Genomic DNA, 27,481 nt, shown 5'->3' with positions numbered 1-27,481 from the left:
GGAAGCTGTATGCCGGCTCCCTCAGCCAGTAAAGCGAGTTGAGCGCCGCAACCCCAGAGTCGTCCACGACTGGACCTAATGGTCAGGGGTCCCTTTACCTTTACCTTTATTCCAGCATTGTCAATGATTTTTTTCCCTTAATGACTCAGAAATAGATGCACAAGAGTCCATTTCCTGTATTTAGTCCAGCCAGATTTTGTGGCCGCTAACAGCATTTTCTCTCCATTACATTTAACAGGATTCAAGGCACCAAATTTACTACCTGGCACACACACACAAAAAAACACCAAGTAGTCATTTAAAAGATAGACACTCAGTATTGATGAGCTTTTACACTCACAGTAGCTAACTCCAAGCTCATGAGCCTGAACTGGCCCGCAGGCAAATTCTTCTGAATCTGACACCATACGTTTTGGCAGCAGTAGCAGAAAGAGGGATGGAGAAAATAGACATAGAATTGAGCAGAGTCCAACGCCTCGCTGGGAATACAAATGGCCCCTTCCCCAGCCATCGTGTTCATAATTAGCTGAACGGAGAGGGGATAATAACCCTCCTTTCCTTGACTGAACAGTGTGGATCAGCTGAGGCGGGGGCCTGGCTGTTTCTGTGTGCCCTGAGCCTGAGTGTGAATGTGTGTAAGGGGGAGTGTATGATTGGGGGGGGGACACCCATTTTTGGTCACATCCAACATGGGTTGGTGACTCCCCCCACCCCCCAGGATTGGCCAAGGTTGAATGCGGCCTTTGGCCAAAACAGGCAAGCCATCCCTGTTTTCCACAGTCCCGGCATCCTGTTTAATGTTAAAAAATGTTAGTATGGTGTACCCTCTTAAAGTTTTGCTACGGTCAGAGACCATCAAGCAGCACTTAACTCTGAGCTACTCATTTGTATCACTATGTCTCTATGTCTCAGGGATACCAGGTCTTGTTCTTTTATCCATTTTCTAATTACCTGATAGATATTAATGCTCTTATCATTATGTCATCATTTTCAAGAGAGTCGGCCCTTGGCTCCAGTTTCCACCTCTGTTCATTTTATCACAAGGATGCAAAGGTCGTAATCACACATTTGGTAAGACAGTCATACCTCAGGTTGCGTACTTTCAGGTTGCGTACTCAGCAGACCTGGAAGTGTTTACTTCCAGGTTCCGCCACACGCGCATGCGCAGAAGCGCTGAAGTGCCACTCAGGTTAAGTACTTTTCGGGGTGCGAATGGCATCCCGGTACTTAAGCCGATGTACCACTGTAAAGTGATTGCAACTGAAAATACTGGCGATAAAGTGGCTGGTGACCAGCCAGGTTCTCTTTAAAAATCCAAACTGGTGAGGGAAATAAATACTTGCAATCAAATATTTGTATGCAAACAGCCTCTTTTGTCCTTACAGAGAAAAGTCACCAAGATGATAGATAGAAGATAGATAGATAGATAGATAGATAGATAGATAGATAGATAGATAGATTAAAGGATTTGTGTCAAGTGCTTATTTTTTTTTTGCAATTCTGCCTGAGTCGTCTTTCCATCTGGTTTCATTCTGTTAGAAGTCGCTAAATGGTTCAGCTGTGAAAGAAAGCAACAGTGGAAAAAGACAACAGATCGACCATGTGGCTTTTTAAAATCTAAATTCGGGGCTTTTTTTCAGCCGGAAGTCACTTCCGAAACCTCTCAGGTGGGCGCCATTGCCATTATAATATAACAAGGGAGGTGTTCATGGTGAGTTCTGACACCTCTTTTTCTAGAAAAATAGCACTGTTTAAATTCATTCATCAAATTACATAGAGGGTTTATTAATTGGCATATATAATTTCGTTGCATTTCTTGAGGTTTTGCCCAAAGGCAGTGTTATGTATTGAGCTGAATCCTGGAACAATAGGATCCAAAATGCAGCAGTCTGATTGGTTCGCAGGAGCCACCCAATCCAGCTCCAGGTGGAAGTGAATCAGCAGCCTCATTGGCCTGCAGGAGCAGCCAATCAGGCTGCTGGCAGAAGTGAATCTGCAACCTGATTGGCCTACAGGTGCAGCCCTGAAGTAGCCAATCACGCAAGGCCCATTGTGTAAATAATGTATATAAGCAGACGTTTTGGGAACAGAGCCATTCTTCTCCTCTTCTTCTTTGCTACTACAAGCTGAATAAAGAGCATGAAATTCACTCTCAACTCCAAGTATATTTCATGCAGGGACTTCTGAAGCCTTAAACATATCAGACCACTCTTCCCTGGTCCAGGACTTTAGCAGCACCCCTGACCAGGGTCATTACTTTGTGTAATTCTGAGCCAGGAGCCCATCTGATTATAAGCCATGCAGAGAACTCGCTTCTGATTTGATGATGCAAAATAAACTCTGCAAGTACATAGGAAGCTGCTTATACTGAGGCCGGCCATTTGTCCATGTAGCTTAGTACTGTCTGCACCAATTGCATACAGAAATCCAGGGTTCAGACAAGAGTCTTCCCAATCTACCTGGAGATGTCAAGGACCCTTGGCATGCACAGCACATGCTCTAGTACATGGGTAGGCAAACTAAGGCCCAAGGGCCGGATCCAGCCCAATCACCTTCTAAATCCGGCCCTAGACGGTCCAGGAATCAGCGTGTATTTTACATGAGTAGAATGTGTCCTTTTATTTAAAATGCATCTCTGGGTTATTTGTGGGGCTTAGGAATTCCTTCATCATCTTCCCCCGAAATATAGTCTGGCTCCCCACAAGGTCTGAGGGACAGTGGACCGGCCCCCTGCTGAAAAAGTTTGCTGACCCCTGCTCTAGTGCTTAGGTATGGCCTGCCCCCAAACTTGCTTGCAGTCTGGTTTCTCCACCAACATAACTTCTGTCTTCCTAGATTCAGTTCCAGCCTGGAAAAGTGGATACTCTGCACTCCTTGAAATGCACAAAGAAATGTGCATTATGTCTCATGCACACTATGATTAAGCACCATTATAGTTGCCAGTGTCTGTTCTTCTACTTTCCCTTAATGGAGAGAAGGGCTTCTTTTCAACTTTCTGCTATTGTGTGGTGGCCATTCCATGTTGTGTTTATCACCTGGTGACATTTTCATGTGAAGCAGCTCACCACAGGGATCATCCAGTTCCCCCCCCCCCACTAAGTTACTTCATGGGGTCACGAAGAGTCGGACACGACTAAACGACTAAACAACAACAACAACAAAGTTACTTCATGCAGCATAAAAAATTTGTGGCAGCAAGGTGAAATCACCTGCTCTGAGTGTCTTGCTATGCAAATCAGGCCATTTTCACCATGTCTTTCTGTACCACATTGAGTGATTTAAATTAAACCAGTCCTCAGTAAGGGCACAGAAGTTCTTTGGAGAACAATAAAGAAGCCCCCCAAATCCATTTTAATCCTCTGTTTTCTCTAGTTTAACATACAGCGAAGCATGGCGCCTACTACAGATACTGTGGTCTGTTATTTGGAAGCATTGCATTCCAAGTTTGTTAGGATAAATGTACAGCAGTAACAGAGTAAGCATTTGCACAATGTTTTATTACAATTGTGAATTGTGTTCTGATTCCATAAAAGCTTCCAAATGCTACTGCAGTAAAAATAAGAGAGTGGAAAATTGAATTTCACTGATGAGGAGTTATGAGAAGAGAAAAGGAAGGGTGGACAATTGTCTAATTACTGTTTGTAATTATCTTGAACCATTTACTTCCTGGGTTGTAATTCACATGGGAGGAGACTTTAATTTCTCCTTAATATCTGGCTAAGTAGACTTGTCACTGGGAACCTTATTTATGGCTCTGAACAGGACCAATGTTCTTGATAATTAAACCTGAAAAATTACTCAGTAAAAAAAAAGGAAATTTGTTGCTGAGACAAATATTCCAAGATACGGGTCACAGTTCTCTATTCTACATTACCGGCTCCCTGCAGAGCTTAGCTTCACGGCACTTCCATGAAAAAACACCAATATATAAAATCACAATTAAAACAGGCACAGAACAATCAATATGGTTCTGCTGAATCTTTATGGCTGTCTTGATTGTTCATGTCTGTTCTAACTGTACTGTCATTTTTATTGAGTGATACAATGACAGTTTTACTGGAATTTCTTTGGGGTAGAGCAATACAAACCCTCCTTCTACCAGTGTGTGTGTGTTGCATTGCACAGAGGTCTCCCTCCACCCTGCTCTCCCTACAGATCTGACCTCCTGCCAGCTCTGGGCAGTCCAAGCTGCTCACCCTCTTCTTGAGGGTGGGGAGGGCATGATGCTCAGCCTGCCTGGGATCCTAAGTGTAGCTGTCAACCCTCCATTTTTTTGCTGGAAATTCCCTTATTCCAGCGCCATTTCCTGCTGCTATCCTGGATTGTTAGATATACTGTAGACTGTCCCCGGGACAGGTGAGGCTGCTGATTCCTTATTTTCATATCCAAAAGCTGACAGCTATGATCCTAAGCTTGTCTCACTATGGCAGTGGCATTGGGCCCGATCACTGTGCCAACCAGGAGCTGATACAGCAGTTGGGACTGCCCCATCCCACATTCCGCTGTGTGACCACCGTGAGTGGCAGGGCTGTGGCTGTGACCCCATTACTCTGCAAAGCCCCATTGGCAAGGAGGTGGGAACTATATTTCTCATGCTTCCAGGTGCCTAATGGGGTTGGGGGGGAGTCAGAACTGATTTAAGGAGTGCACAGAGGGAAGAGGTAGAGCTCGGTTGCATGAGCGGAATCCTTGAGCTGACAGAATGAAGTGCAGTGGTACCTCCGTTTAAGAAAAGTCCTGTTTACGAACGATTTGGTTTATGAACTCCTCAAAACCAGAAGTAGTGTCCCGGTTTGCGAACTTTACCTCAGTCTAAGAACTTTACTTCAGTCTAATCTGCCTTGGTTTAAGAACGGTTTCAGTTCAAGAACGGACTTCCGGAACGGATTAAGTCCGTAAACCGAGGTACCACTGTACTTGGAGCTACACTGGATACAACTCAAAAAGTAGCACACAATTAACAGAATGACCACGAGCACATTTAAACTAATTAAACTTACAAGTGTCTTGTTTTTGTTTTTACTTACTCCCAAGTCTAATTTGTGTTGTGTAGATGGAAACGAAGCTTCATTTAAAAGTTTCTGTGGATGTTTCCCTCCAAACTTACATAATGATGATACAGTAGATATTTTCAAAATCAGCCTGAACATAAACCACCACAAGCTCCCTGTCTAGCAAAGAATTGTCTGTTCCCAACTTGGGCTCTTTTACAATAGTAGCAGTCACGGACTGTTCTGGAAAGGAGTTACATCATTAGGCAGGGTGTTATTGGTGCCGTGGGGTTTCGGGCGTGTTTCATGCCGGCTGCACAAACAAGTAAACTTCCTCTGAGGTTAATTATGTTGCAGAACACTGGCTGTAAGTTTGCATGTCACCTTAGAGACAGGACCCCAAAGCGGAGAAGGAACAAGCAATGTACAGCTTGTCTGCCTGGAAGAGAGCCAGTTTGTGTCCTCAGCACACACAACACCCCCATCCAAGTTGCAGCTGCAAAGTCCTCTCTGCCCATAAGCAACGCAGGGAGATGGAATTCTGCATTCACCACTTGAGACAAAGACCCTGTTCATTCATGGTCATCGCACACACAAAAAGCCCTCCCCCCCCTTGTTACTAGGTGCTAAGCCATGTTGTGAGGCTGCTGCTGTCACCTCCACCACCACCACGCTCAGAGGGAGCTCTCTGATTGCTCAGAGCGAAATGGAGGCGAAAGAGCAGCCGCCTCATAGGAGGCAGAACTAAGCAGGCGGATCCCTGGCAAACTCCTTGAAGTGTCTTTTGCGTGGTCTAAACCAGAGGTGGAAAACTGGTACCCTTGAAGCAATTTCATTTGACCCTGGAGGATTTACCAAGGATGCTCCTGCCCCAACCATCGCATAGCGAAGGGGTGAGGGCATGTTGACAAGCAGGTGGGACAAAGTGCCAATGGCAGCCATCATCATCATCATCATTTTATTTGTATGCCGCCTTTCCACAGTTTAAACATTGTTCAAGGCGGCTTACAATAGGAAAAGATTTACATAATTACAAACATAGCAAGGTACTCATAAAAATAAATAAAACACACCAAAAGCTACATAACCAAACTGAACAATTTCCACATAAAAATAGAGATACAAAAAAATATCAGTAACAGCAGCAAAAACTCCCAACAAAAATTCCCCCCAAATACCCCAGTCCTCCTGGGCAGCAGCAGCAGCAGCAGCAGCAGTCCTTAAGAGCCTGTCAGGCCCCACCTTAGGCCAGGTGGAGAGAGGTGGAGAGAGGCAGGTCAGCCAGATGGCTACAGGTGTTCAAATCCAATTGGAGGAGGCCAACAAAAAGTTACCAAGCAGCTTGGTGCATGCACAGACACACTATCCCTTGGCATATGGTAGGATGAGCTGGTCATTCAGGACCCTGTAGAAATTCCACCCTCCAATCAGCATTGACCTTGCAGTGGTTGTTTTTTTTAAAATCTTGCCTATCCTGTACCAGTATCCTGATGGTAGGTGGCCTCAAATGGGTTCCTTTGGGTTCAAGAGAAAGTAGTCTATTAGCAAGCACCCTCAGAGCACTCTGCCATGTGTATCAAACTGCAGAGAGCAAGAACACTCTTGGGGACATGCCTTGCTCACCCCCCTGGAGTAGGCTAGTTCAAGAGCATGTATGAGTCAGGCAAGGTATCCGTCAACACACTATGAGTGGTGTAGGGATGGTGATCCATAGGCAGTGCCCTGACAGCTTCTGGTTCAGAGCCAAGCTAGAGCTTACTCAGAACAGGCGGTCCTTTAATGGAAATCCTCACACTGTAAATTAGCTAGCAAAGTTGTGGCTCCCTGCAGATCCTGTTCAATAGTTCATAAAGTTGTAGGCCTTGCTACCTCCCAAAGGTTGTCTCTTGCTTCTTCATTCACTTCTGTGCCCCCAAATGTCTGAGCCTGGAGCTTTCCTGCATAGCCGGCTGCTTTCTTTATCTCAATAAGCTCTGATGCCTTGAGGCAGGATGCCAGACCCTGGCCACTCCACAGCGCCCTAATTGCTGGGCAATTTGCCCTCACTTCAGTAGCTTTTAGTGCTTCACTTTGTGTGACTCACTCAGCTGAACTGTCATCTTTAAGCAAAGCTTCCCTTTTAAGGCATGTTAAGGGGAAGCACCTCTAACCTTACTCACTGAATAGACTCTCTTGTGGAAGGGAATGTGTTGCCTGCCCTTTGGAGGGCTGCCCTGGACAAGGATGAAAAATGGGGAAAAAAAACTTCTCACATTTCTCTTTAAGAGGGCTTGACCTTTGCCTTGCAAAGATCTAGCAGAGCCTGGTACATCCCCACCCCATGCTGACCAGCTGGAAAATATGAATGAGAGAGATTTAAAAGCCCTCATTGACATACATATCCACTCAACATTACTCAAGCAAGATAAGGTCATCTTGGTTCACGACTGGTTTTATAATTCATAGCATGTTAGGCCATGGATGGTCAACTCCAGCATTTTCCCTCTAGACAATGTCCATGGGGCTAGGCCAGGACTGGGGATTTTTTTTAGCATGGGGGCCATGTTTTCTTCTGGGCAGGCATCTGAGGGCCACATGCCCGAGTTGGGCAGGGGCTAGAAGTGAAAGTGGGCAGAGCATCAGTATCAGCTTTAACTTTGTACAATCAGCATTGACCTTGGCATGGCTTTCTCCCCCTGCCTATTCTGTACTGACCAGGCAGAGAATGGTACCTTATGGCAGGTACCAAGAGACTGTGATCTACTCACAGAGTTAAAAACTGGGAGTGATCTACCCCCTTTTGGGGGGTTCAGGTCAAAGCTTGAGTTTTTTTAAGTAAGGGAAGCCCTGTTTTTGGCGGTTTAGGTCAAACTTGTTGAGCTTCTTTTAGGAGGGAGGGAGGCCCATTTTTGTTTAGGGCTTCGGGTCATAGTTGTTCAGCTTTTTTTAGGGAGGAGGAAAATTTTGGGTGAGCTTTTTTTTAGGGGTGCCACTGATCTAGCAGTGATCTACCACAGACATCCAGTAATCTACTGGTAGATCACAATCTACCTGTTGGACGTGCCTGCCTTATGGGATGGTGGCCACCAATGGATTCGTTTCGGTCGCTACAAGAAGGGATATTGTGAGCAAAAGAGAGAGCAGGCAAGATGATCAAACACCCTGGGACTCAAATATCAAACTTGGGAAGGGAGGGGCAGGAGCACTCTTGGGTATACATGCATTATTCACCCACCCAGAGGTAGCAAACTCAGGGGTTGGTGTAACTCAGGCATGGCATCCCTCAGCAGGGGCTAGTTTCTACACAACCTCACAACCTCTCTGCATACTCCATTCAACTGAGCAAGAAGCATATCAGAGGTCAAGGACACATTTCAGCCAGACAAAAAGACTGGGGGAGGGGTGAAGCTGTGGTGTGTGCAGCTTGGGGAGCAAAGGGGTGACTTTAGGAAAGTCCTGAGGCCCAGAGAGAGGGGCTTGGAGGGCCACATTGAACCCCATGCCTGAAGTACTCATGAGTCAAACATATGAATTAGCCGTCCTCATATTATATTATTATTATTATTATTATTATTATTATTATTATTATTATTTCATTTATTTCACACTCTTCACCAGCAGGTTCCAAGGTGGGTTGCGACAATTTAGAATTGAACAAATTACAGTTAAAACAACTTAGAGTCACAGAAACAGGGCCCAATACAAGCACAATGCCTGTAATAAGTGGGTTTATTGAGGTTGTGGTGGTCACAATGGCTCAGGGCAGGCATGTCCAAAGTCCGTTTTGGGGGCCTAATCCGGCCCGCTGGTTGGTTTAATCCAGCCCCTGTGGGGGCCCTTTGGTCGGTCCCCACGGCCCTTCACTTCATCAAATCTGGCCCTCTTTGAAAAGAGTGTGGACACCACTGGTTTAGGGTGTTATTTTATGAAATCATCACTCTGGCATTTAGACTACAGAAGAAGGGAGCCCATCCTTCTCCCTGGCATTTACCTGGATGGGGATAGGGCACCGTAATAGGACAGTGAGCCTGGGGGCCAGGCCTGTGTGGGTGCACCAGTGGTGGCAATCCAGAGCTCACACTGGTGTGTCTGCACAACCATAACCTCACTGCCACCCTACCCCATCCCCATCCAGGCAACCTGCAGTGATGCCAATGACTCTGCCCCACCACAGACGCACTTCTGAAAATATGTTGCACATTTACACAGGGTGGCACTACGTCTAATACTGACATAGAAGTGGTATTAGGAGAGAAAAGGCATCTCACATCTGTGGAGAGGGAGAAAAGAGGGGACTAGCCCAAATCATGTGGATGTGATTATTCTGCCAAAATGACGTTCCTGGAACGGTTTGGAAACTGCAGGGTTCTCAGAAAGAAATCCATCTTGGTGCTAGAGAATATATCTTGAAGGTTCAGGTTCAAGCAACTTCTTCGCTTGGGGAAACTTTTGTCTGAAATTTCAAAAAGCAGCTGAAATTTCAAAAAAAAAAAACAGGGAAGGTAGACCATTTCGACACATAGTATACATCAGGTCCCCGATACATACTGTACGTGCTTCTGGAGAAACAGAAAACATGGTGTGCTTTATTTCTAAAACAACCTTTTGGGGTTTTTAACTAAAGAAACGTAAAACATTTTTGTATCAAAAGCCTTGGAAATAGTGCCTTAATGGGCAACATCAAGTGGACCCTAATGGGTAGTTCTGCTGCCCTCTGGTGGAACAGCTTTGGCTTTGCATCTCAGCACTCGGAAGGTCTTGTTGTCTGTGCAGCCACACACTTCTCAGAGGGTTAATGCAATCTAAGTTCAGGAGAAGTCTATGGAGGTTTGAGAAATACCTCTAATTAGGATAAAAGCTTTCCTGTGGATGAGCAACTGGAACTCTGTGCCCATAGTCAAGAGAAGCATCGGCTGTTATCTCCAACAAATGAGGTAGGACAGGGAGAAACTTGGAAGATGACGGTGTGTTTTGCCACATACCACCATGCTGTTCAGACCGCCTAGGAACAAGTGCTATTGTTTGCCAGCATTGTTCACTTTCAGCTAGTCAGTTCTAGAGGTGTAATTATGCTCTTCTCTGCCACCCTCCCTGCAAAATATGGCTCAGTATGAAGCCATTGGGTGGAATTATGCTATTTCCCTGGATCAGGCCAGGTAAAGGTTGTAGCTCCACAACTGATATTTCTCAGCAGTCACAGCCAATGAAGCGTACTGCCTGGGGCTGCTTGGAGAGCACCAAGAATGCTTGAAGAATGCCGACTTTTAAGGAAATCTCTCCTCCACCACTCCAATGCCCCAAAATTGGCATGCTCTCCTGTATGACTTCGATCTTCTCTCCTGTCTCAAAACCAGTCTGGATATTGCATTTGCCCTATGGAATTCTTTGCAAAAGGACCATAGCAAATGTCCCTGTCTGTGACACCTGGAGAAACTTCATTGATACCTTGTAGAAGTTTCATTGATACCTTGCATAGAATCCTTAAACTAGCAAAACCAAACTTCCCTGTAGATGTCTTTCTTCTCTGTAATATGCCCTTTCAGAGTCCACATTCAAGGCAATATTCTGGAATTCCACACCAAAGCTCCTCAATTCTTGAATAAGAAGAATAATGCAAATAAGCTAATGTGTATACAGTGGGTTAAGACATGGGTGGCGCTGTGGGTTAAACCACAGAGCCTAGGACTTGCTGATCAGAAGGTCGGCGGTTCGAATCCACGCAACGGGGTGAGCTCCCGTTGCTCGGTCCCAGCTCCTGCCAACCTAGCATTTGGAAAGCACGTCAAAAAGTGCAAGTAGATAAATAGGTACCGCTACTGCGGGAAGGTAAACGGCGTTTCCGTGTGCTGCTCTGGTTCGCCAGAAGCAGCTTTGTCATGCTGGCCACATGACCTGGAAGCTGTATGCCGGCTCCCTCGGCCAATAACGCGAGATGAGCGCCGCAACCCCAGAGTCAGTCACAACTGGACCTAATGGTCAGGGGTCCCTTTACCTTTTATACAGTGGGTTACTGTTATAAAGCAGCCACCATATAGAATGCTTCGTTACTGTTATGAAGCAGCCACCATATAGAATGAGGCTCAAGTGCACACAGATATGTTATGATTGTGATACAGGAAATGATAGAGGAAGAAAACGCAACAGATGCTAGGAAGAACAGCCCTTGTTAAGGGCTGTTGCCTTCATGTTCTGTTTGTCTTTCTGTTCTGAACACCTTCATCTTGTACCCCACCCAGATATCTGTATTGACAAAGGGCGAGTTATAAATATTCATAATAAAATAGTTAACTCTCCTGATTGTATGTTTCCCATAATCATTTGGCTGCCACTGTGGGAACAAAATGCTAGACAGGATGAACCTATACACCCAGTTCAAACACAACAATAAATATTCGTTTATTATCACATGTTAGAGCATTGGGCTCATGTGCAGCTGCTGCTTCTCTCTCCTCCAGCATAGTGCCAAAGAGGTGATTAAAAGTTTCCAGTTCCACTTTTTATTAACCACCATTTAATGTTGCATCCAATTCCTAAACTATGGATAATTTTAACTATGTTTTTTTTAATAAATAAAAAACACAAGCCAGCTTCATAAGCTAAGGTTTGGTGTTAGCTTGTTTCAATGACTATAGTTGAGACTAATCGCAATGTGTCAGGGTTTCAGACTGCAGTTAGTCTCAAGCAGAAGTGAAACTTCTGAGCTCATCCTTTAGGCCAAGGAGAGCGCCTATCCATTCTATTTTAAGAGAACCTGCCTTTCATCATAGAGCCCCAGAACGGGTGATAATCATATAATCATGCAGTATTGAAATCCAATAAAACAATTTAAATCAAACTATTAGAGGTCTTATAATTATCAAAGGCTAGGATAAAGAAATGTGTCTTCAGCAAACAAACAACAGAAACCAAAAAATGAAGGTGCTTGGTGCAGCTCTAGTAACCCAGGACATCATTGGCCTACTTGGTGCCAAAAAAAGGAATCGCACAGTACAGTCTCATTTGGGGAGGGAGGGGAGGCAGGTGAGAACCATCCTAACGCACAGATAGGAAATGACATGGGGGAGATTCTTTCTCTGATGATTCTGTCTTCCCCATAGGACTCTATGTGCTAATAGGAGCAGGCGTGCTGATGATGACCGTGGGGTTTTTTGGGTGCTGTGGAGCTGCACGAGAATCTCAGTGCTTGCTTGGAGCAGTAAGTAATGAACTTATGCACAACTTGGGTGTGAAATTAGGGCTTTTCAGACATAATATTTTGGTACCCCTTTCACCTTGTGGCAGAACCAAAACACCTAGCAAGTGTGAGGTCCTCTCTTCTCCCCTTCCCTTCACACTCCAGCTTTGACACTTCCATCCTAGAATTCTTAAAACCTGAGTTCCCTGTTACATCTGAAAAGGGAGGATCTATGTTAATGTCAGTTTGCTAACTAGAATCTTAATCCAATATCAAACTATGATTTAAGATCCTCCATAATAAACCAGGATTTCCCTGTTTTGGACATACATGGATGCTTTCTTATACTGAGTCAGACCATTGGTCCATAATGCACAGTATTTTCTACACTAGCAATGGCTCTTAAGCAGGAGTCCTTCCCAGCCCTCCCTGGAGATGATGGGAATTGAACCTGGGGCCTTCTGCTTGTAAAGCAGATGTCACAGCCTGCGTAATATATTTACTGTAATATATTTACCTAAGCCTGTAATCCTGTCTCCATCCTTTTGCAGTTCTTTACCTGTTTGCTGGTGATTTTTGCTGCTGAAGTCACTGCAGGAGTTTTTGCTTTTCTTGGCAAGAAAGCGGTGAGTTAAATGTTTGCTCTGCACCACCCCACCCCCAGAGTCTCATGCCAAATGAGTAGTTTATAAATGGATAAAACAAACAAAAGGTCAATGTGTCTTTGATGTTAAACAGAGGAGGTTAGAACCAGATTAACATGTCATGATATAAGGAGCTGCCATGGGTGTAGAGGTCCCATTCATAGCTGCCAAGTTATCCCTTTTTTTAAGGGAAATTCCCTTATGCTGAATAAGCTTCCTCGTGAGAAAAGGGAAAACTTGGTAGCTATGGTTCCATTGATTCCAGCGCATTTGAAGGTGTACACCTAAAAAATGTTAAAGTGTGAATTAAACAAACACATGCAGACTTTTCAGGGAGCCAGTGGCAAATTCAAGTTTGCTGCTGCTGGAAACAATTCTTTCTTGCATAATGCATACTAAGTAGTTTATTACCCCAAGTACAAAACTGCATTGCCCTGACAGATTTTTCTTGCCCTTCACCCATTGGCTTCACTGAACATGTTTGGTCGTGAACGTGGTGATGTTCCATATGGGGTAGCTCAGTTGGTAGAGCATGAGACTCTTAATCTCAGAGTTGTGGGTTTGAGCCTCACATTGGACAAAAAAATTCCTGCATTGCAGGGGGTTGGACAAGATTACCCTTGTGGTCCCTTCCAACTTTACAGTTCTATGATTCTATGAAACCTGCCAACCCAAGAGGTGGTCAAATTCCTGCCTAGCCTTTTCCTTTGGTACCTTCTTAGCGAAGTCCAGCCCCCAGCTGTGCCTCTGGGTTTTCATTTCTATAAAGCTATGCAGTAAAGTCAGATTTCTTCTCTTCTGCTTGTCTTTTTTCACTCATCTCTCCTTCCTGCCAGGTAGTAGAGGAACCAAGAGCCTGGAGGGAAGCCAAGAAACTGCACAATAGTCCCTCCAATTGTCACCATCATGATCTCATTGAGGTTGTCTGTCTGGTTTACTGCAGGCTGTTGAAGAGGTCCAGAACATCTATGAGGAAGCTTACAAAGACTTTGTGAATAATGTGGGGACAAGCAACAAAACCCTTATCCAGTACCATGAAGCAGTGAGTAACTTCTGAATTCAGATCTTTTGCTTATCAAGGGTGCCTTTATGAAGTTTCAAAAGAAGGCTGTAAGTCAGGCATACGGGAATGGAGGTTAAGGCTTGCTTCATCTTCACTGCTCTGACCTGGTGGTGCTCCTTACTTAAAGTACCCGAATTTCCCATTCCACAGGAAGTGGGCAAGATTCCCTATGACATCTGGCTTAAACACCTTTAACAATAAAGACCTTCGGTCTATTTATTTACATTTATTTATTACCCGGTTATCCTGCATAATTTCATATATATATATATATATATATATATATATATATATATATATATATATACATACATACACACACACACACACATATCCTCACAATAACCCTGTGAGTTAGGTAAGGATTTGCCATAAGCCAATGATGAAAGCTAGATAAAAATTGCCTAATCAAGCAGATATTTCTATTTGCATACAGATTGGAATAGTATGTGAACCCTGACTTCAATAAGTCCTTTAGTTTGCATGGTTGTGCTTGAATTCACTTAGGTTAATTGACTTTGCTGAAAATTGAGCTTAATGAAATCCATTCAAATTGTCAGGTTCAGCAGATTTTCAGCACTTCTCCCCCCACCCCACCCCCGGGCAAGACTGTAAAAAAAAATGTAACAAGAATATGCTAAACATGTCTGCTTAGAAGTCCAATTAATTTCCTAGTTAAGGAGCCTGTTGGAGGCACTACCTTTGGCCTAACCTCTGTTACTGCTGTACCAACTAAGGATGTTGTTAGGAACTAATATTGTCTGCATTTTCAGTGCTACAGAAACCAGTGAGGAAACATCACAGGGAGATATGGACACATCAGGCCAGTTTCAAATCTCTTTAAACTATCGTCATGTCCAGCCTACAGCTATGCTCAGCTGAAGGTTTCCCCACTGCTGGTTGCACTGACTAAACCAAGAGTTCAGGAGGCAGTACTCCATCAAAGAGATGCACAACAAACAGAAAAAACAGTAGTAGAAGGGCAGACTCTGGGCAATATTATTGGTGCAAGTATATTTTGAAGCATATGAACCTTCAGCCTGGCACAAGAGTTTAATGTGAATTTCCAAGTTGATGAGAGAACACTGTTGTGGAGTGACTCATAAATATAATAAAGAAATTTATTATTTATGAGAGGGATTTCTTTATTTAAAAAATCTGTCTGGTGTTTAGTTGTTTGTTTTTTTAACATGTTATCTCTGTCTTTCCAGCTTCAGTGCTGTGGGAGAGGAGGAAATGATGCTGCAGTGAAGCCCACCTGTCCAAAAGACATTGAACAGCCCAGAGTAAGTGTCTCTGATGGACATGTTGCAAAAAATAGCCCTGGGATGTGATAAGACATGTAAGTCAGAGAAGCTGGTGGGAAGCCAGATGAAATGCTCTGGACAAGGGCCATTTGGCACTGGTCTTTTTTCTTTCCGTTAGTCATTTGAGATGCTACTGGGGAGTATGCCAGTAGGACTGACTTTCCAGCAGCTGTCAATCCTGCTAACTCTGGGCATCTTTATGGATCTGAACAATACCACTGCAAAGCACAATCCAATACTTAACGAAGGGAGAGCAAATTCATTGGCAGCCTGCTTGCTTCCCTTATCCTTGATATCTGCTTGCTGATTCATATGTATTCCTGCTTCATGTCACACCGAGAAACAAGGCCAAATTAGGCAACACATGAAATACATCAGGCATCCCCAAACTGCGGCCCTCCAGATGTTTTGGCCTACAACTACCATGATCCCTAGCTAACAGGACCAGTGGTCGGGAAAGATGGGAATTGTAGTCCAAAACATCTGGAGGGCCAAAGTCTGGGGATGCCTGAAATACATTTATCTGTTTTTACCTGCACTTCTTTCCAGGGCAAAAGGCAGCTTTGTGGGAGAGGTGACTTTCACTAGGACCACGGCATTGCAAGGAAGGGTAAACCCATGCAGTGAAGTCCTTAAACGTCTCTTGACAATCAAGAGGCCTAGCAGAATCTGATGGAACCTGGCTGAATTAAATAAAGGTGCCCAAACTTTCATAGCAGGTTCCACCTAGTTAAGCCATGAATCCTCTTGGAGGTCTTAATTCTGTATTAGGTGAAATTAAGCAGCATACCTTATTGCAAATGTCATGTGCAATTTCTGGCACACCGACTCCCTTCCTCTGCACTGTTCATCTCTCTGCTTCAATTCCTGGCGCACAAATGCCACACAACTTTGTTAGAAAACCAAGCAGGAAACAACTAGGAGTAGCTGCAATAAGGAAAGGAGAGAACAAAAGTACCTGGTATGCCCAAGATTGCTTCTTGCATGCTTGTACCTGTCAGAAGGAAGCAGCAGCAAATTGATCCTTGTTTACAGGTTTCACCAAGCAAATTATAAGAAGAGCATCATCAAAATCACATAAAAACTTTGTGGGTGCTATTCAATGCTATTCCTACCCAGAGTTAACCTACTGAAGTTGATGAACATTGCTAACTTAGGCTTATTAATTTCAGTGGGTCTACTCTGAGTAGGACTTGATTGGATATGTGTATGATCTTAAATGAAGAGTATAGTTTTAATAAATGTCATCAGAGCCCAGGACTCAGGCATGCTAGAGTGGTGATGTGAGGTCCAGTTGGGCTTATAATAAACACAAATATCAAACATTTAGGAGATTATGGTGGTTCAAGCCAGTGCTTCTGTAGTGGCATGCTGGGTTGCCTCAAAAAGCAGAATCCCAACCACAGTAAAGGCAAGGAAGGCAAGATGGAGCAGAGAGACAAGCTGGTAAGGTATGGTGAGAACTGCTGCTGCTGTCAGAAAGCTCCTCAAAGCCAGTCTTCTCAGAGGAAGCAAACGTGGGAAGGCAATTGCTACACCAAACAGGACAGTCAGGGGCAGAAGTTGTGAAGAGGAAAGGGGTTTACTAAGGTGGATTTTCCCCGTGGTTGCTGCCAAGAATGTGTTAACTGTGTCAACTGGTCCTTAGTAGAAACCGGAAGGGCTCTTCAAGACTGCTTTGATGTTTAAAGTGTTTTCAACATCTTCATGTCTCTAACAGAGTTGTCTGACTGAAATCGAGACTCTCATTGACACAAATCTTCGTTTAGTTGGCATTGTTGGGATTGGAATTGCTGGGATCACAGTGAGTAATTATCTGATGAATATACTGGTACTGCTGCTTCTGTTGTTGCTAGCCATGTGTTTGCAAATCCCCCAGGTCCTTCCAAGCCAGTGGAAATCAGGTTGCTGAGGAGCACAGAGTATGAATGTAGATGTCCCATGTGTGGAACTTAGGGGCTCGTCCTCACTTCTGCTTGTCCTGTGCCTTGAAAGTATGGGTCCAAGTGGTCTTCCATTTGACCTGCTCTTTCTTGGCATGGGTCCAAGCACTTTTGCCTTTGCGCTGCTTCTTTCTTCCAGAAAACACGCTCTTTAGAGTTAAATCGGAGCAAATGGCAGTCCATGGAAAACATGACAGAGGCAGCCCTGATTATTCACATGTCTGCACCAACCCCTTCATACTCTTCTGCTTCAGGCACCTTTCTCCCCAGGTCAGCTCTGATATTGGAAGCAACTCCTATTAAAATTAGATCCCCAAGCCACTTGTACACACCCCATTTTGTACATGAGTGGGGCAAACATATGAACAACAAGATGGATGCCCTGTTCATGTCTAGTTTGGCCTGACTCAATGCGTTCTGCTGAGAACATTGTTTTCCCCGCTCTGAAGCTGGCTACTTAGCCAGTTGTACCATGTAGCCTCTAGGTGTCAGCATTATATCAAAATTAAAAAAATAATAATCCTTCAGTAGCACCTTAAAGACCAACTAAGTTTTTATTTTGGTATGAGCTTTCGTGTGCACACGAAAGCTCATACCAAAATAAAAACTTAGTTGGTCTTTAAGGTGCTACTGAAGGAATTTTTTTATTTTGCTTCGACTCAGACCAACACTAGCATTATATCAATTTGAATTGATTTTATGTCTGTACTGTTGTTTTGAACTCTTTCTCCCTCTGTGTGTGCATATTTGAAAATTGCTTCAGGATCCCTCATAGAAAGCAATTCATAAATGAAATAAGTGATAATAATTATACACAAAACTGACAGTTGTAGCAGAGCCTCAGGGCCAGAATAAATGTGGCCTTAATTGCATAAAAGGAAGCAATGTGCATGATTTTTTTTTCAAATGTAAAAAGGCAGTGCTGAGAGAGCCTGAGTAGGACTGAGACATGGCAGATGGGAAAGTGTGGTTTAACCCCTTCCCCTACACCACAATTTATATGAAAATTCCTCTTCCCCCAAAGCTGCTGGCATGCCTCAGAGGAAGCCAACCGAGGTTTCCCTCACAGGACTAATAGCAGCTCAAGGAATGGGATAGTTTCATCAGTGCGGTATAAATGACAATATTAAGACCCCACCTACCTAGCATGGTTTAACCCCCACCGCCCAGCAGCTATTTGCATTCTTTAAAAGTGCATCTTAAATGCTTTCATACAACTAGCATTGCGTTTTAGTTTGGCTCTAAGTCATCAAATGGACAGAAACACACATCAGATGAATATAAATTTGGATATGTGAGGATTGCTCCAAGGCGAGTCCAAGCGATATCAGCCATGCCCTGCTTCCCTTTAAGGATTATGCTCCTCTCTGATGACTTGACTCTCCACGTCTGCCTGAGAGCAATCAGTAAAGTTTTCTGAGCTGCCAGACATAGTGACAAAAATCTCCCCGCATTTCCTGGGCATCCTTTAAAATACGTTCCTTGTGTTCCAGATCTTTGGCATGGTCTTCAGCATGGTCCTCTGCTGCGCAATCCGGAACACAAGAGACATGCTCTAGAACTCTTGCTTCGTAGCATTATCTTCACCCTTAGGGACCAGAGACCGGAGGACTTCTGGATGAATCTGCAAGTGCATTTGTCCGCTGAGCTTAACAACTGTAACCATTTTAATTAGTGGTGTTAACCAACTGACAGAGAGAGAGAGAGAGAGAGAGAGAGAGAGAGAGAGAGAGAGAGAGAGAATGAGAGAGATAGATGTTTGGTGAGCGTGAGAGTTTTTCATTGTTTGCATTTAAATTAAGACAAGGAAATCTGAAGCAAACAAATAGGATGGGCGTAACAATGTCTTCTTCAATGCAGTGGCAGCATTAGAAACTAAAATTTATTTGAAACATGACTTTGCACATGTGTGCAGGTGATCAGTGCCTATATCTCCATGTTCAAGTACATGTGTGTTTGTTTGTAGGCACACAGATGCATGTGGTGCAGCTGCGCAGATATCTGTATATATGGTACTCCATATGATTGTATGTATGTTTCGTGGGTGTCTGTATTTGCATGCACATTCCTGCAGTATATATATACACTTGGGTGCAGACCCAGGCTAAAGCCCTTTCCAAGTGGCCTCCTCATTGCTGATAAGCCATCTCGTTTTTATCCAACAGTGTCCATAAGTGACTACATTTAACCAATTGGATTGGAAGTAAATGATACACGATTGGCTCTGTTCCTGGACATCTCACCTTGGAGAGTTTCGGTAGCTTTCTTTGTCACATGCAGAATTGTCTTTAATCCCTGAAGGCTCCATGGGGAACACTCTGACCTGCACAAAAGAAAGTGGAGGTTTTTCTTAAAAAGGTGGCAGCATCCAGTCAAATCAATTAATAAGTGTAAAATGGAATTAACTGGGAACGAGGGAACTTTTTATGATGTTTTTGAAAAGGACCTCTCTCTTTTTTCCTTTTCCAAAACTCAGGTTGCCCTTGATGGGAAGCTTAACTTTGTTCTATATACACTGGGCTTCCTGACTGTTGCTGTTTTCTCTAATAAACACCACTTTGTGCCTTTTGATTTAATTATTTTTAATATCCGCAAAAGGAAAGGTCCTTTCTGAACAATCAAAAAGCTGTGCCCCCAACTACATTGGGTACCTAGCATCATACTCACACAAGTTTCTTTAACATTTATATCACACCTTCCTACTTTTGGCTATGAAAACTGTGCCTTTCACAACTGTGCACTAATATTTCCATATTCTGCCACACAGTCCTAAACACATTTATTCAGACGTTATGTGTCTCTCTGTTCCATATGACTGCAGCATTCATGAATAAGAATTATAGATTTGCTGAAGGGTATAATCGTGCTGCTGTTCACAACTTTTTGTTTGCTGCATGAGCATTTCTGCACTGGCTTAGCGCAGAAACAGTTTAAAAACAGCACTAAACAAGCACTGAAAGAGCACTGCAGTATTGTAGTTGCACAGTTGCTGAGGACACGGAACAATTTTTTAAATTACTGTATTTTTTTCGTGTATAAGACGCCCCCATGTATAAAACGTTCCCTATTTTGGAGGACTCCAAATGAAGAAAACACCCTTCAGTACTACCCGTGTATAAGACGAGCCTCAATTTTAAACCTAATTTTTTGGTTTTAAAAAAACCTATAGTCTTATACATGGAAAAATAAGGTACATTTAAAATAAATGTTCCCAATATTTTGCAGACATAGAGAGGAGCAGGTGGGCATTGGGTCACTTGGCATTAATGAGATCTCAGACAACAATCAGTTGGTTCCATGAAGCAGTTATGCTGAGAAGCTACGGGGAAGTTGTTTGAACTCTGTGCAACAAACCAGTAATAACTGTGGCAAAAGGATTCTTGCTTGCACAATGGGACTTGCCCCTTCCTGCCCCATGTGTGTCCCATGTCTTCCCCAAATCTGCTCCAGAACAGGCTTATGGGTAGGATGTAGGAGGAAGGGGGGGAGTCCCATTGCTCATGTGAGAATCCTTGTGTTGACAGGATACTTACTTAGCACTCCAGTGAATCCAAGCCTGAACATGTATTTTACTAAAAAAATTGATTGTTTGGAAAGGACTAGAGACAAAAATGAGAAACTCTGGGTAGTTAAGGTGCTGTGAGCACCCTTCCATGTCATCCGTAGCACAGTAAGATGTAGCTGCCAAACTAGCCTTTAGAGATTAGTTTTTAAAGTAAATGTCAAATGGTCTATCTTTGCCTTATCCCTGTTTTAGGAATGAAGGTAGTTGTCCCGGACTTATTGCTTGAACAGAGGCTGCTCAGTCTCCTGGGACTATGTGTGCATAGGATCCACCTTATAAAGCTGATACCAGTGAAAAAGCTAGCTTCTCTGGCTAACATGCACTGACCTTTCTGGAAATCATGTCCCTGGGGTTCTGGCTAACCGAGTGGGGGGGTCACGATTTTGGAATGAGAGAAGTAGCATTACAACACCCTTTATTTCCATCAATTCTTTCTGAGAATCTGAGGCTGGCTTCCAGCAGGGCATTTCAGTTAGGTCCTCCTCCTACATGTGACCAAGTCATGTTTTTATTGTCCAAGATGCATTGTGGGTGAAAAAGAACTGTATGATTGAAATACCTCAGGAGTTAGTTTACGGTTTGCCTGTGTGTTTTACATTGTTTCTATTTATTTCTACTAAAAATGTTTCATGGAGTAAAATAATCTGATGGAATTAAACCAGCCAGTCGGTGGGAAATATTTTATGGTGCAGTATTGATTCATCACAATCCCCGGGGCCTTGAGCTGCATCCTTGGAATATTTATATATATATGGAGCCCATTTCTGGCAAGCTGCCATTTTAGGAGTCAGAACTCTGTTATTTTGTCCTTTTTATTATTCAGTTCTTTTGTTTTGTTTCATGTGAGCGTAGGCCTTCAAAAAGAACAGGTTAGTGCAAGAGCACGTGTTTTCTAAAATGCTACGTACCCCATGAGCCTTTGTTCCATCAAAACTTCTTCAAAGGTTTGAGAACTTAGGGAAAGTGTAGTGTACACCCAAGTGTGTATATGTGCATATGTGTCATAGAGAGAGGGGGGGACACACCAAGTTGTGTGTAGCCTTTTCTTCCCATTTCCCCAAACATATGTTCATATGCACCCCATTTCCCCTAGATTTCAGTTAAACCACTTTATCAGTCTCTACTGCTTGGCCCAGTTCATACATCTGGACACACAGTAATGCCTTTCACATGTTGGGGGCTAGGCACAGTCTCAGGAATGGATGCATCATGTGCACAATTCGCCCTACTCACACAAGAGGTCATTTGCTGCAAGCCGCACATGCTCCTAGCGCCCAAGCCCAGCTCCCAATTTATGAAAGACACTTCCAAGATTTTAAAATGAAGACTTCAGGAATTTCTGCCAATTTTCCATGTGAAACATAAGATTTTGGCAGGGAGAGTAAAGCCCACTGTAACTGCGAGTGGTATATGTGTCCTTTTATTTATTTATAAGCATTTCTACTTTGCTCTTCTATTTGAATAATTAGTATTTCCCTTAGGAGTCATGTCATCTTCTCCATTAAAATGCCCACAAATTCTCAAATGAAGCCAAATGCGGAACAGTCACTCGAGAACAAGAACTTCTGGGCTGTCCATAGACTACCCTATCCTTCCTTCCACCTGTGAGCTCTGCTTTTGTCCCTGCCTCCTCCATTTTCCAATCCTGACCTTTCTTTTGTCCCTTACAACTCAGGGACAACTTGTGCATTTGGATCCCATTTCAGGGACTAGGAGTGTTGTCCTAGACCCTGTAATACAACTTTCTACAGTGTTTTCACAGTTGTGCTGATCCTTGTCAGCTACCATCCACTTTGGGAAATGCCTTGCCCTCCCAGCTTTATGCTTCAGGATCAACCCAGGAAGCACTATTTAGCTGAGCTCTATTTTCATTTGCATACCTGCCTTATGCTTATGAGACAAGTGAGCCATTAACCTAAATGCAGCTTGAAGGAAGAGTTCTACTCTGCCTCATTCTGGCAGTCGCATTCCTTACTGGCAGGCGGAACTATACCTACTCCCTCTGCTAAATGGGAACTATGAAAATCATGGGGTGGCACCAGTTCAGAAAATACTACAAGCTGGCAACTTCTCCACTTTTGTCATTTCTGTGAATTGGCTCTGTCCTGTGCAGACCTCACCCTTGTCTGCTGAATAGTGCTGATAACTGAGCCGTGGGTTGCAAGCCAAGGGTGGGGATGTGGTATCCACACACACAGATTGGGTAGTGCTGAGAAAGCAGAGCAGCACGGACATACACAAGCACACACATGCCATTATTTTGAATTAATGGGCACTGCTTGTTCGGCCTCAGAGCAGCAATGACATTCTAGCTTTTGTCTCTTTCATCACCAACTTCAGAGTTGCCAAGCTTGGAGAAATCAGTCTTGCTTCTCCAATGCCATCTGTTGTTGCTTGGTTGCTTTTTTCTTTTTTTTAACCTCTAAGTGCCTTCTTGGAAACAGGGCTGAGAACCAGTTCTGCAAATAGACCTGTCCTTTTTCTTTTTTTAATCAAAGTCAGACTTGAACTCTATTGCTTTCTGGTGAATTTTCACTTCCCTGCATGTCTTTCTATGCATGAAATTGTTATACCTGTCCTCAGCTGCTTTCCAGAAATAATAAAATGATTAGTTTGGAATTTTAGATCAGAATAAATGTAGTGGCACCTGGTGCCTATTTTTTCTGGATTATTTTTGTGTCCCAGAAAGCAGAATATATTAACTCTTTCAGTGCCTTTAAAAAGTTCACAGCTGTAGCCTTCCTTCCCACCTCACCATTGTCAGAAATTATTTACAATTGCATCCTGAAGGTTACATCGGCAAATACTGGTGAATTACTATTTAGTTCTATCGCTTTCTTAACCTTTGTACTTTTCTAAGGTGTTTACCAATGGTATGCAATCGGGGAGCATGCTGTCAGTCTGTTTTTGGGAAATACATGTTCCAAACCATTGCCCAGGCTACAGACATTGTTTCAACCAAGTTGGCAGCTTGGCACATTCAGATGACCATGCCAGGCCTTGATGAGAGTAGCACAAAGAATCATGAGACAGCTTCTCCCTCACATTTAGTAGATAATAATGCTTACAGTGAACGAGAGCTGTGCCTATTGGTGGTCCTTGCTGTGGCACACAGGTGCCCCCTTGGGTTCCTGTGGGGAATTTCCCCGTTTCAGTGCACTGCTACTTCTTTGCCTGAAGCATGATAATATTCTCTTTCTATTTCCAAGCTCTGATAAGGAATGCAGTGTCTTTCCTAAGAGGGATTAATGTGAGAAATGTAGGGATCCAGCAGGAACAGCAGAGAGAGGACACCTTGGAGCTAGTGTGGTCAGATTCTCCCAAACGTCTTCAGGATATCACTGCTGCTGAGCAAGCAACACTCCCCAAGCTACCAAACACAGCACATGTGGTCTACCTCAGCACTAGGACTCTGCAGACTCACCAAGCGATGTCATGCTGCTTTATGCAAGGGGGGGGGAGTGAAAGAACAATTTGAGAGCCCTTTAAAATACATTGAATAAGCCCTTACTTGGAGGGGGTGCTTTTCTAATCTTTGTCCCTTGTGGAGCCATGGGTACATTATGCATCTAATAGATGCTCTGTCCTCCTGCCTAATGTAAATATGGGCATTCTGACTAGCCATGGGAATGACCATTCACACTGAGTTCGGACCTTTGGTAAGTGGTGTGTCAAAGTGTCTATTGAAGAGTAGGACCTGGCCACTCCTGGGAACTTGCAGGGATCAAAGCAAGGCCTGAAGACACAGAGCTGCAAAATAGCCGTGCCTCCTTTACTGATACCCCCACTGGAAACGTGTGCCCAGTTTCTAGCGAAATGGATGTGCAAAAACTGTTTTTATTTCCACCTTTTAAAGCCTATGTGTTAAAGTTTGTGTAAGAGACTTTATTAACTCTTCAAATGTTAGTTTCAAATATAAATAAACATAGTCCTCCTTCACAGCGTGGTTGATATCTGACAGCATCGGTGCATCAAGTTCCTATCATGGGAAAGCAAATATGTTCACCATCTAACCATTCCCTCTGGCTGTAAATGTTATTAGCCTTTGTTCTGTTAATGAAACATGTTCTAGTTTGGCCTGCTTTCTGAATGCATTTTTTATCAGCCTTTCTCTACTGAAGTTGATGCAGAAATCTAATAAAAATAATAATCTGAAATGAAAGTCGTGGTTGTCTCTTTTTGCTGACCAACATTTTAATGCACATTACATGTATTAGCATCCTTTCTCAGATATCTCTCGGATGGTATGTTGTGCGTGGAACAGACTGGTTTGGAATGTGGAGGGGGAAAGTCTATGGCTCCAAAGAACATTTGCACTAACAATGCATTGAATGTGCTAGGCAGTGCTTTTTTCTTTTAAAAAAATGTTTAGGGGTACTCTCATTTTCCTACTCATATTGAAATACTGCCCCTCAATGAGGCCAAACTTAGATTCGCAAAATGTTTAGGGGTATACACTGGTGCTAGGATATATACTAGTAGCATGTTGAGCCATGTGAATGATGGGCATGGCATGTTTTGATCCTGTGCATTGCACCTCATTCAAGCTGTAGTTCTGTATACATAGCCCCAATGAACTTAATAACATATCCAAGTAGACATGCATAGGATTGTGCTTTTACTCTCATTTTGCCTTTTCAATATTTGGTTGCTCTCCTGCAAATACAAAATACATAGACAACCTGTGGCTCTTCCTTGTAATGCAGCATTATTTCATTCTGCCTGTGGTGGAGGGTTACTGCTTTTATCTTTGTGCTGCAGACTTAAATGACTGTGTAGTTTTGCTTCACTGACTACCCATTTTCTTAGTATCAATTAGGGAAGGTTTTCCCCCCCCCCCAAAAAAAAACCACATATCATGGAACGAGTTCTTCAGGAAGCCAAGCTAGCTGCCTCTTGTTTCTTACAAAGTCCTTTTTTCAGATGACTGGTATGTTGTGGTATATGATATTACAAATATACCATGGAAAGGGCACTTGTAGAGCAAGGAAAATGTAAGGAAAACAGTTCGAGAGAGCTGTGGCACATATTTATATAGGTGTCAAAGTCAAAATGGCTGCTGGTGGTTTTTTACCTCTTTAATATTGCAATCTTACTCATAGGTTAGTCCCATTGAATGCAGTGGAACCTACTCTCATGTAAGTGGGTATAGGATTGCAGCCTAAAGTGCTCCGTGTTCGTTGGACAGCCATGCCAGCCTCCATTGGTGAAAAAGGATAGGATGGGCTGGATTGGAACCACTAGACAGAAGAGGTGGGTGGAGGATCCCACCTGAATGTAAAGTATTTATTTATTTATTTATTTATTTATTTATTTATTTATTATGTGTTACTTACCTGTGAATTAAGTGGCTTGGCTGTGAGAGATGTAGTCCAAAACTGTATCAGATCAGCTAGTATGAGCCTCAAGAGCACAGATATCAAGAAGGGGTATTTCCAAGCTCTTACAGTGTTTAAATCAGGTGTGAGGAACCTCGCTAAACAACTCCCATCAGCCCAGCAAGCTGCAAAAAAAGAAGGCATAAACAAAGGGTGAGGAATCACTCCATTTGGCCCTCTGAACTCTTTCCCCTTGTAACCTGCTTCTCAGCAGCACCCTCTCTCCCCCCAGCCACACCTTTCACTAACCTTACCTATCCTGGAATAGCCGGACCGTATCGCTGAACACACTGATAATGCCTCTTGCTTGCCTGGATGGAAGATGGAGCAGGTATGTGTGTTTAAAACTGAACTACTGTACAAAGGTAGCATTTACCTTTGTTGCTCCACCCACTTTTACCTGGGGCCCTGCCCACCATTGGCATGTGGCCCCTGAAAGGTTACCCAAAAGGGAATGTGGCCTTTGGTCTGAAAAACGTTCCCCACATCTGGTGCAAACTATGGATTTTATTGTGCATGCTTTTTCTCTCATTGACCTCAACGGCATTCAAGACCTATGCACCAGTGTAACAAACTGCAGGCAGTAAGAGTAATTGAGCAGTAGGGATAAATTTGCACACAACCATAGCCAGTTTTCAAGGGGGTGGGGGGGGAGAACACTTTTGACACAATTTTATTAATAGACCATCTTTCTATACATATTATGCTCAAATTGGCTCGTGTTTTCTTTATTAACAGCAATAAAACAAATAGATCCAAATAGTCCAGTACAACCTACAATATAAAAAACAAAATATTTTGGCATAAATCAAATTGTTTTAGGATTTCTGTTGTCATGGAGCATTAATTTATCCCGTGCTGAACATAGTCCATATTGCACCTTTCACTCTCTCACCTCTGCAGATTTTCCTGGAATAGAGGCATAAAGTAACTGAAAACAATGTGCCTTTTTGCACTGCTGCTAAAGCTACAAGAGCCCCAATAGGGGCTGGGGAAAGGGGAGCAAGCCAGAGAAAAACGGAACATTATATGTAAGCCACCCCTTTCTCATTTCTCCCTCAGGCAGTACAGAGTATCAAATAACGCTGAACTGAAGCTGGTCTTGCACTGAGGTATCTGGGCTTGTGCTGAGATGAGCAACTGCCTGCCCCACAAACCAAGTTCCTGAGAAGTTTCACATTCCTTCTCCTTGAGAGCCCTATAGCTTTCTCTGCTGCCAAGATACAGCAGGCAGGCATCAGTGGTTCTAAAGCAGGTTTGGGGAACCTTTGACCCTCCAGATGTTGCAAACCGCACCTCTCTTCAGTCCCAGCAAGCATGGCCAAGGGCCGAGGATGATGGGAGGTGTGGTTCATCAAAATCAGGAAGGCCAAAAGTTCCCCTCACGTCACGTGTTCTAAACAGAGATGTAACAAAACTATTTGTCTGAAAAGTAGC

General features: G+C 43.5%; 1 protein-coding gene across 1 annotated transcript in view; it reads left to right on the top strand.

Moving 5' to 3' along the window:
• The window catches only part of TSPAN2 (tetraspanin 2), a 71,808-nt gene extending 48,737 nt beyond the window's left edge, over positions 1 to 23,071 (top strand). The window contains exons 3-8 of the mRNA XM_035122248.3: positions 12,068 to 12,165; positions 12,696 to 12,770; positions 13,732 to 13,830; positions 15,063 to 15,137; positions 16,879 to 16,962; positions 18,595 to 23,071. Coding sequence (XP_034978139.2) covers positions 12,068 to 12,165; positions 12,696 to 12,770; positions 13,732 to 13,830; positions 15,063 to 15,137; positions 16,879 to 16,962; positions 18,595 to 18,660 — 497 coding nt within the window. The 3' untranslated portion in view covers positions 18,661 to 23,071. The remainder of the gene's footprint in view (positions 1 to 12,067; positions 12,166 to 12,695; positions 12,771 to 13,731; positions 13,831 to 15,062; positions 15,138 to 16,878; positions 16,963 to 18,594) is intronic.
• The last annotated feature ends 4,410 nt before the right edge of the window (positions 23,072 to 27,481 follow it).

Source organism: Zootoca vivipara, chromosome 7 (assembly GCF_965207765.1).
Source record: "Zootoca vivipara chromosome 7, rZooViv2.hap1.1, whole genome shotgun sequence".
NCBI classification, from domain to species: Eukaryota; Metazoa; Chordata; class Lepidosauria; order Squamata; family Lacertidae; genus Zootoca; species Zootoca vivipara.
This window is presented reverse-complemented; position numbering and strand designations above follow the sequence as displayed.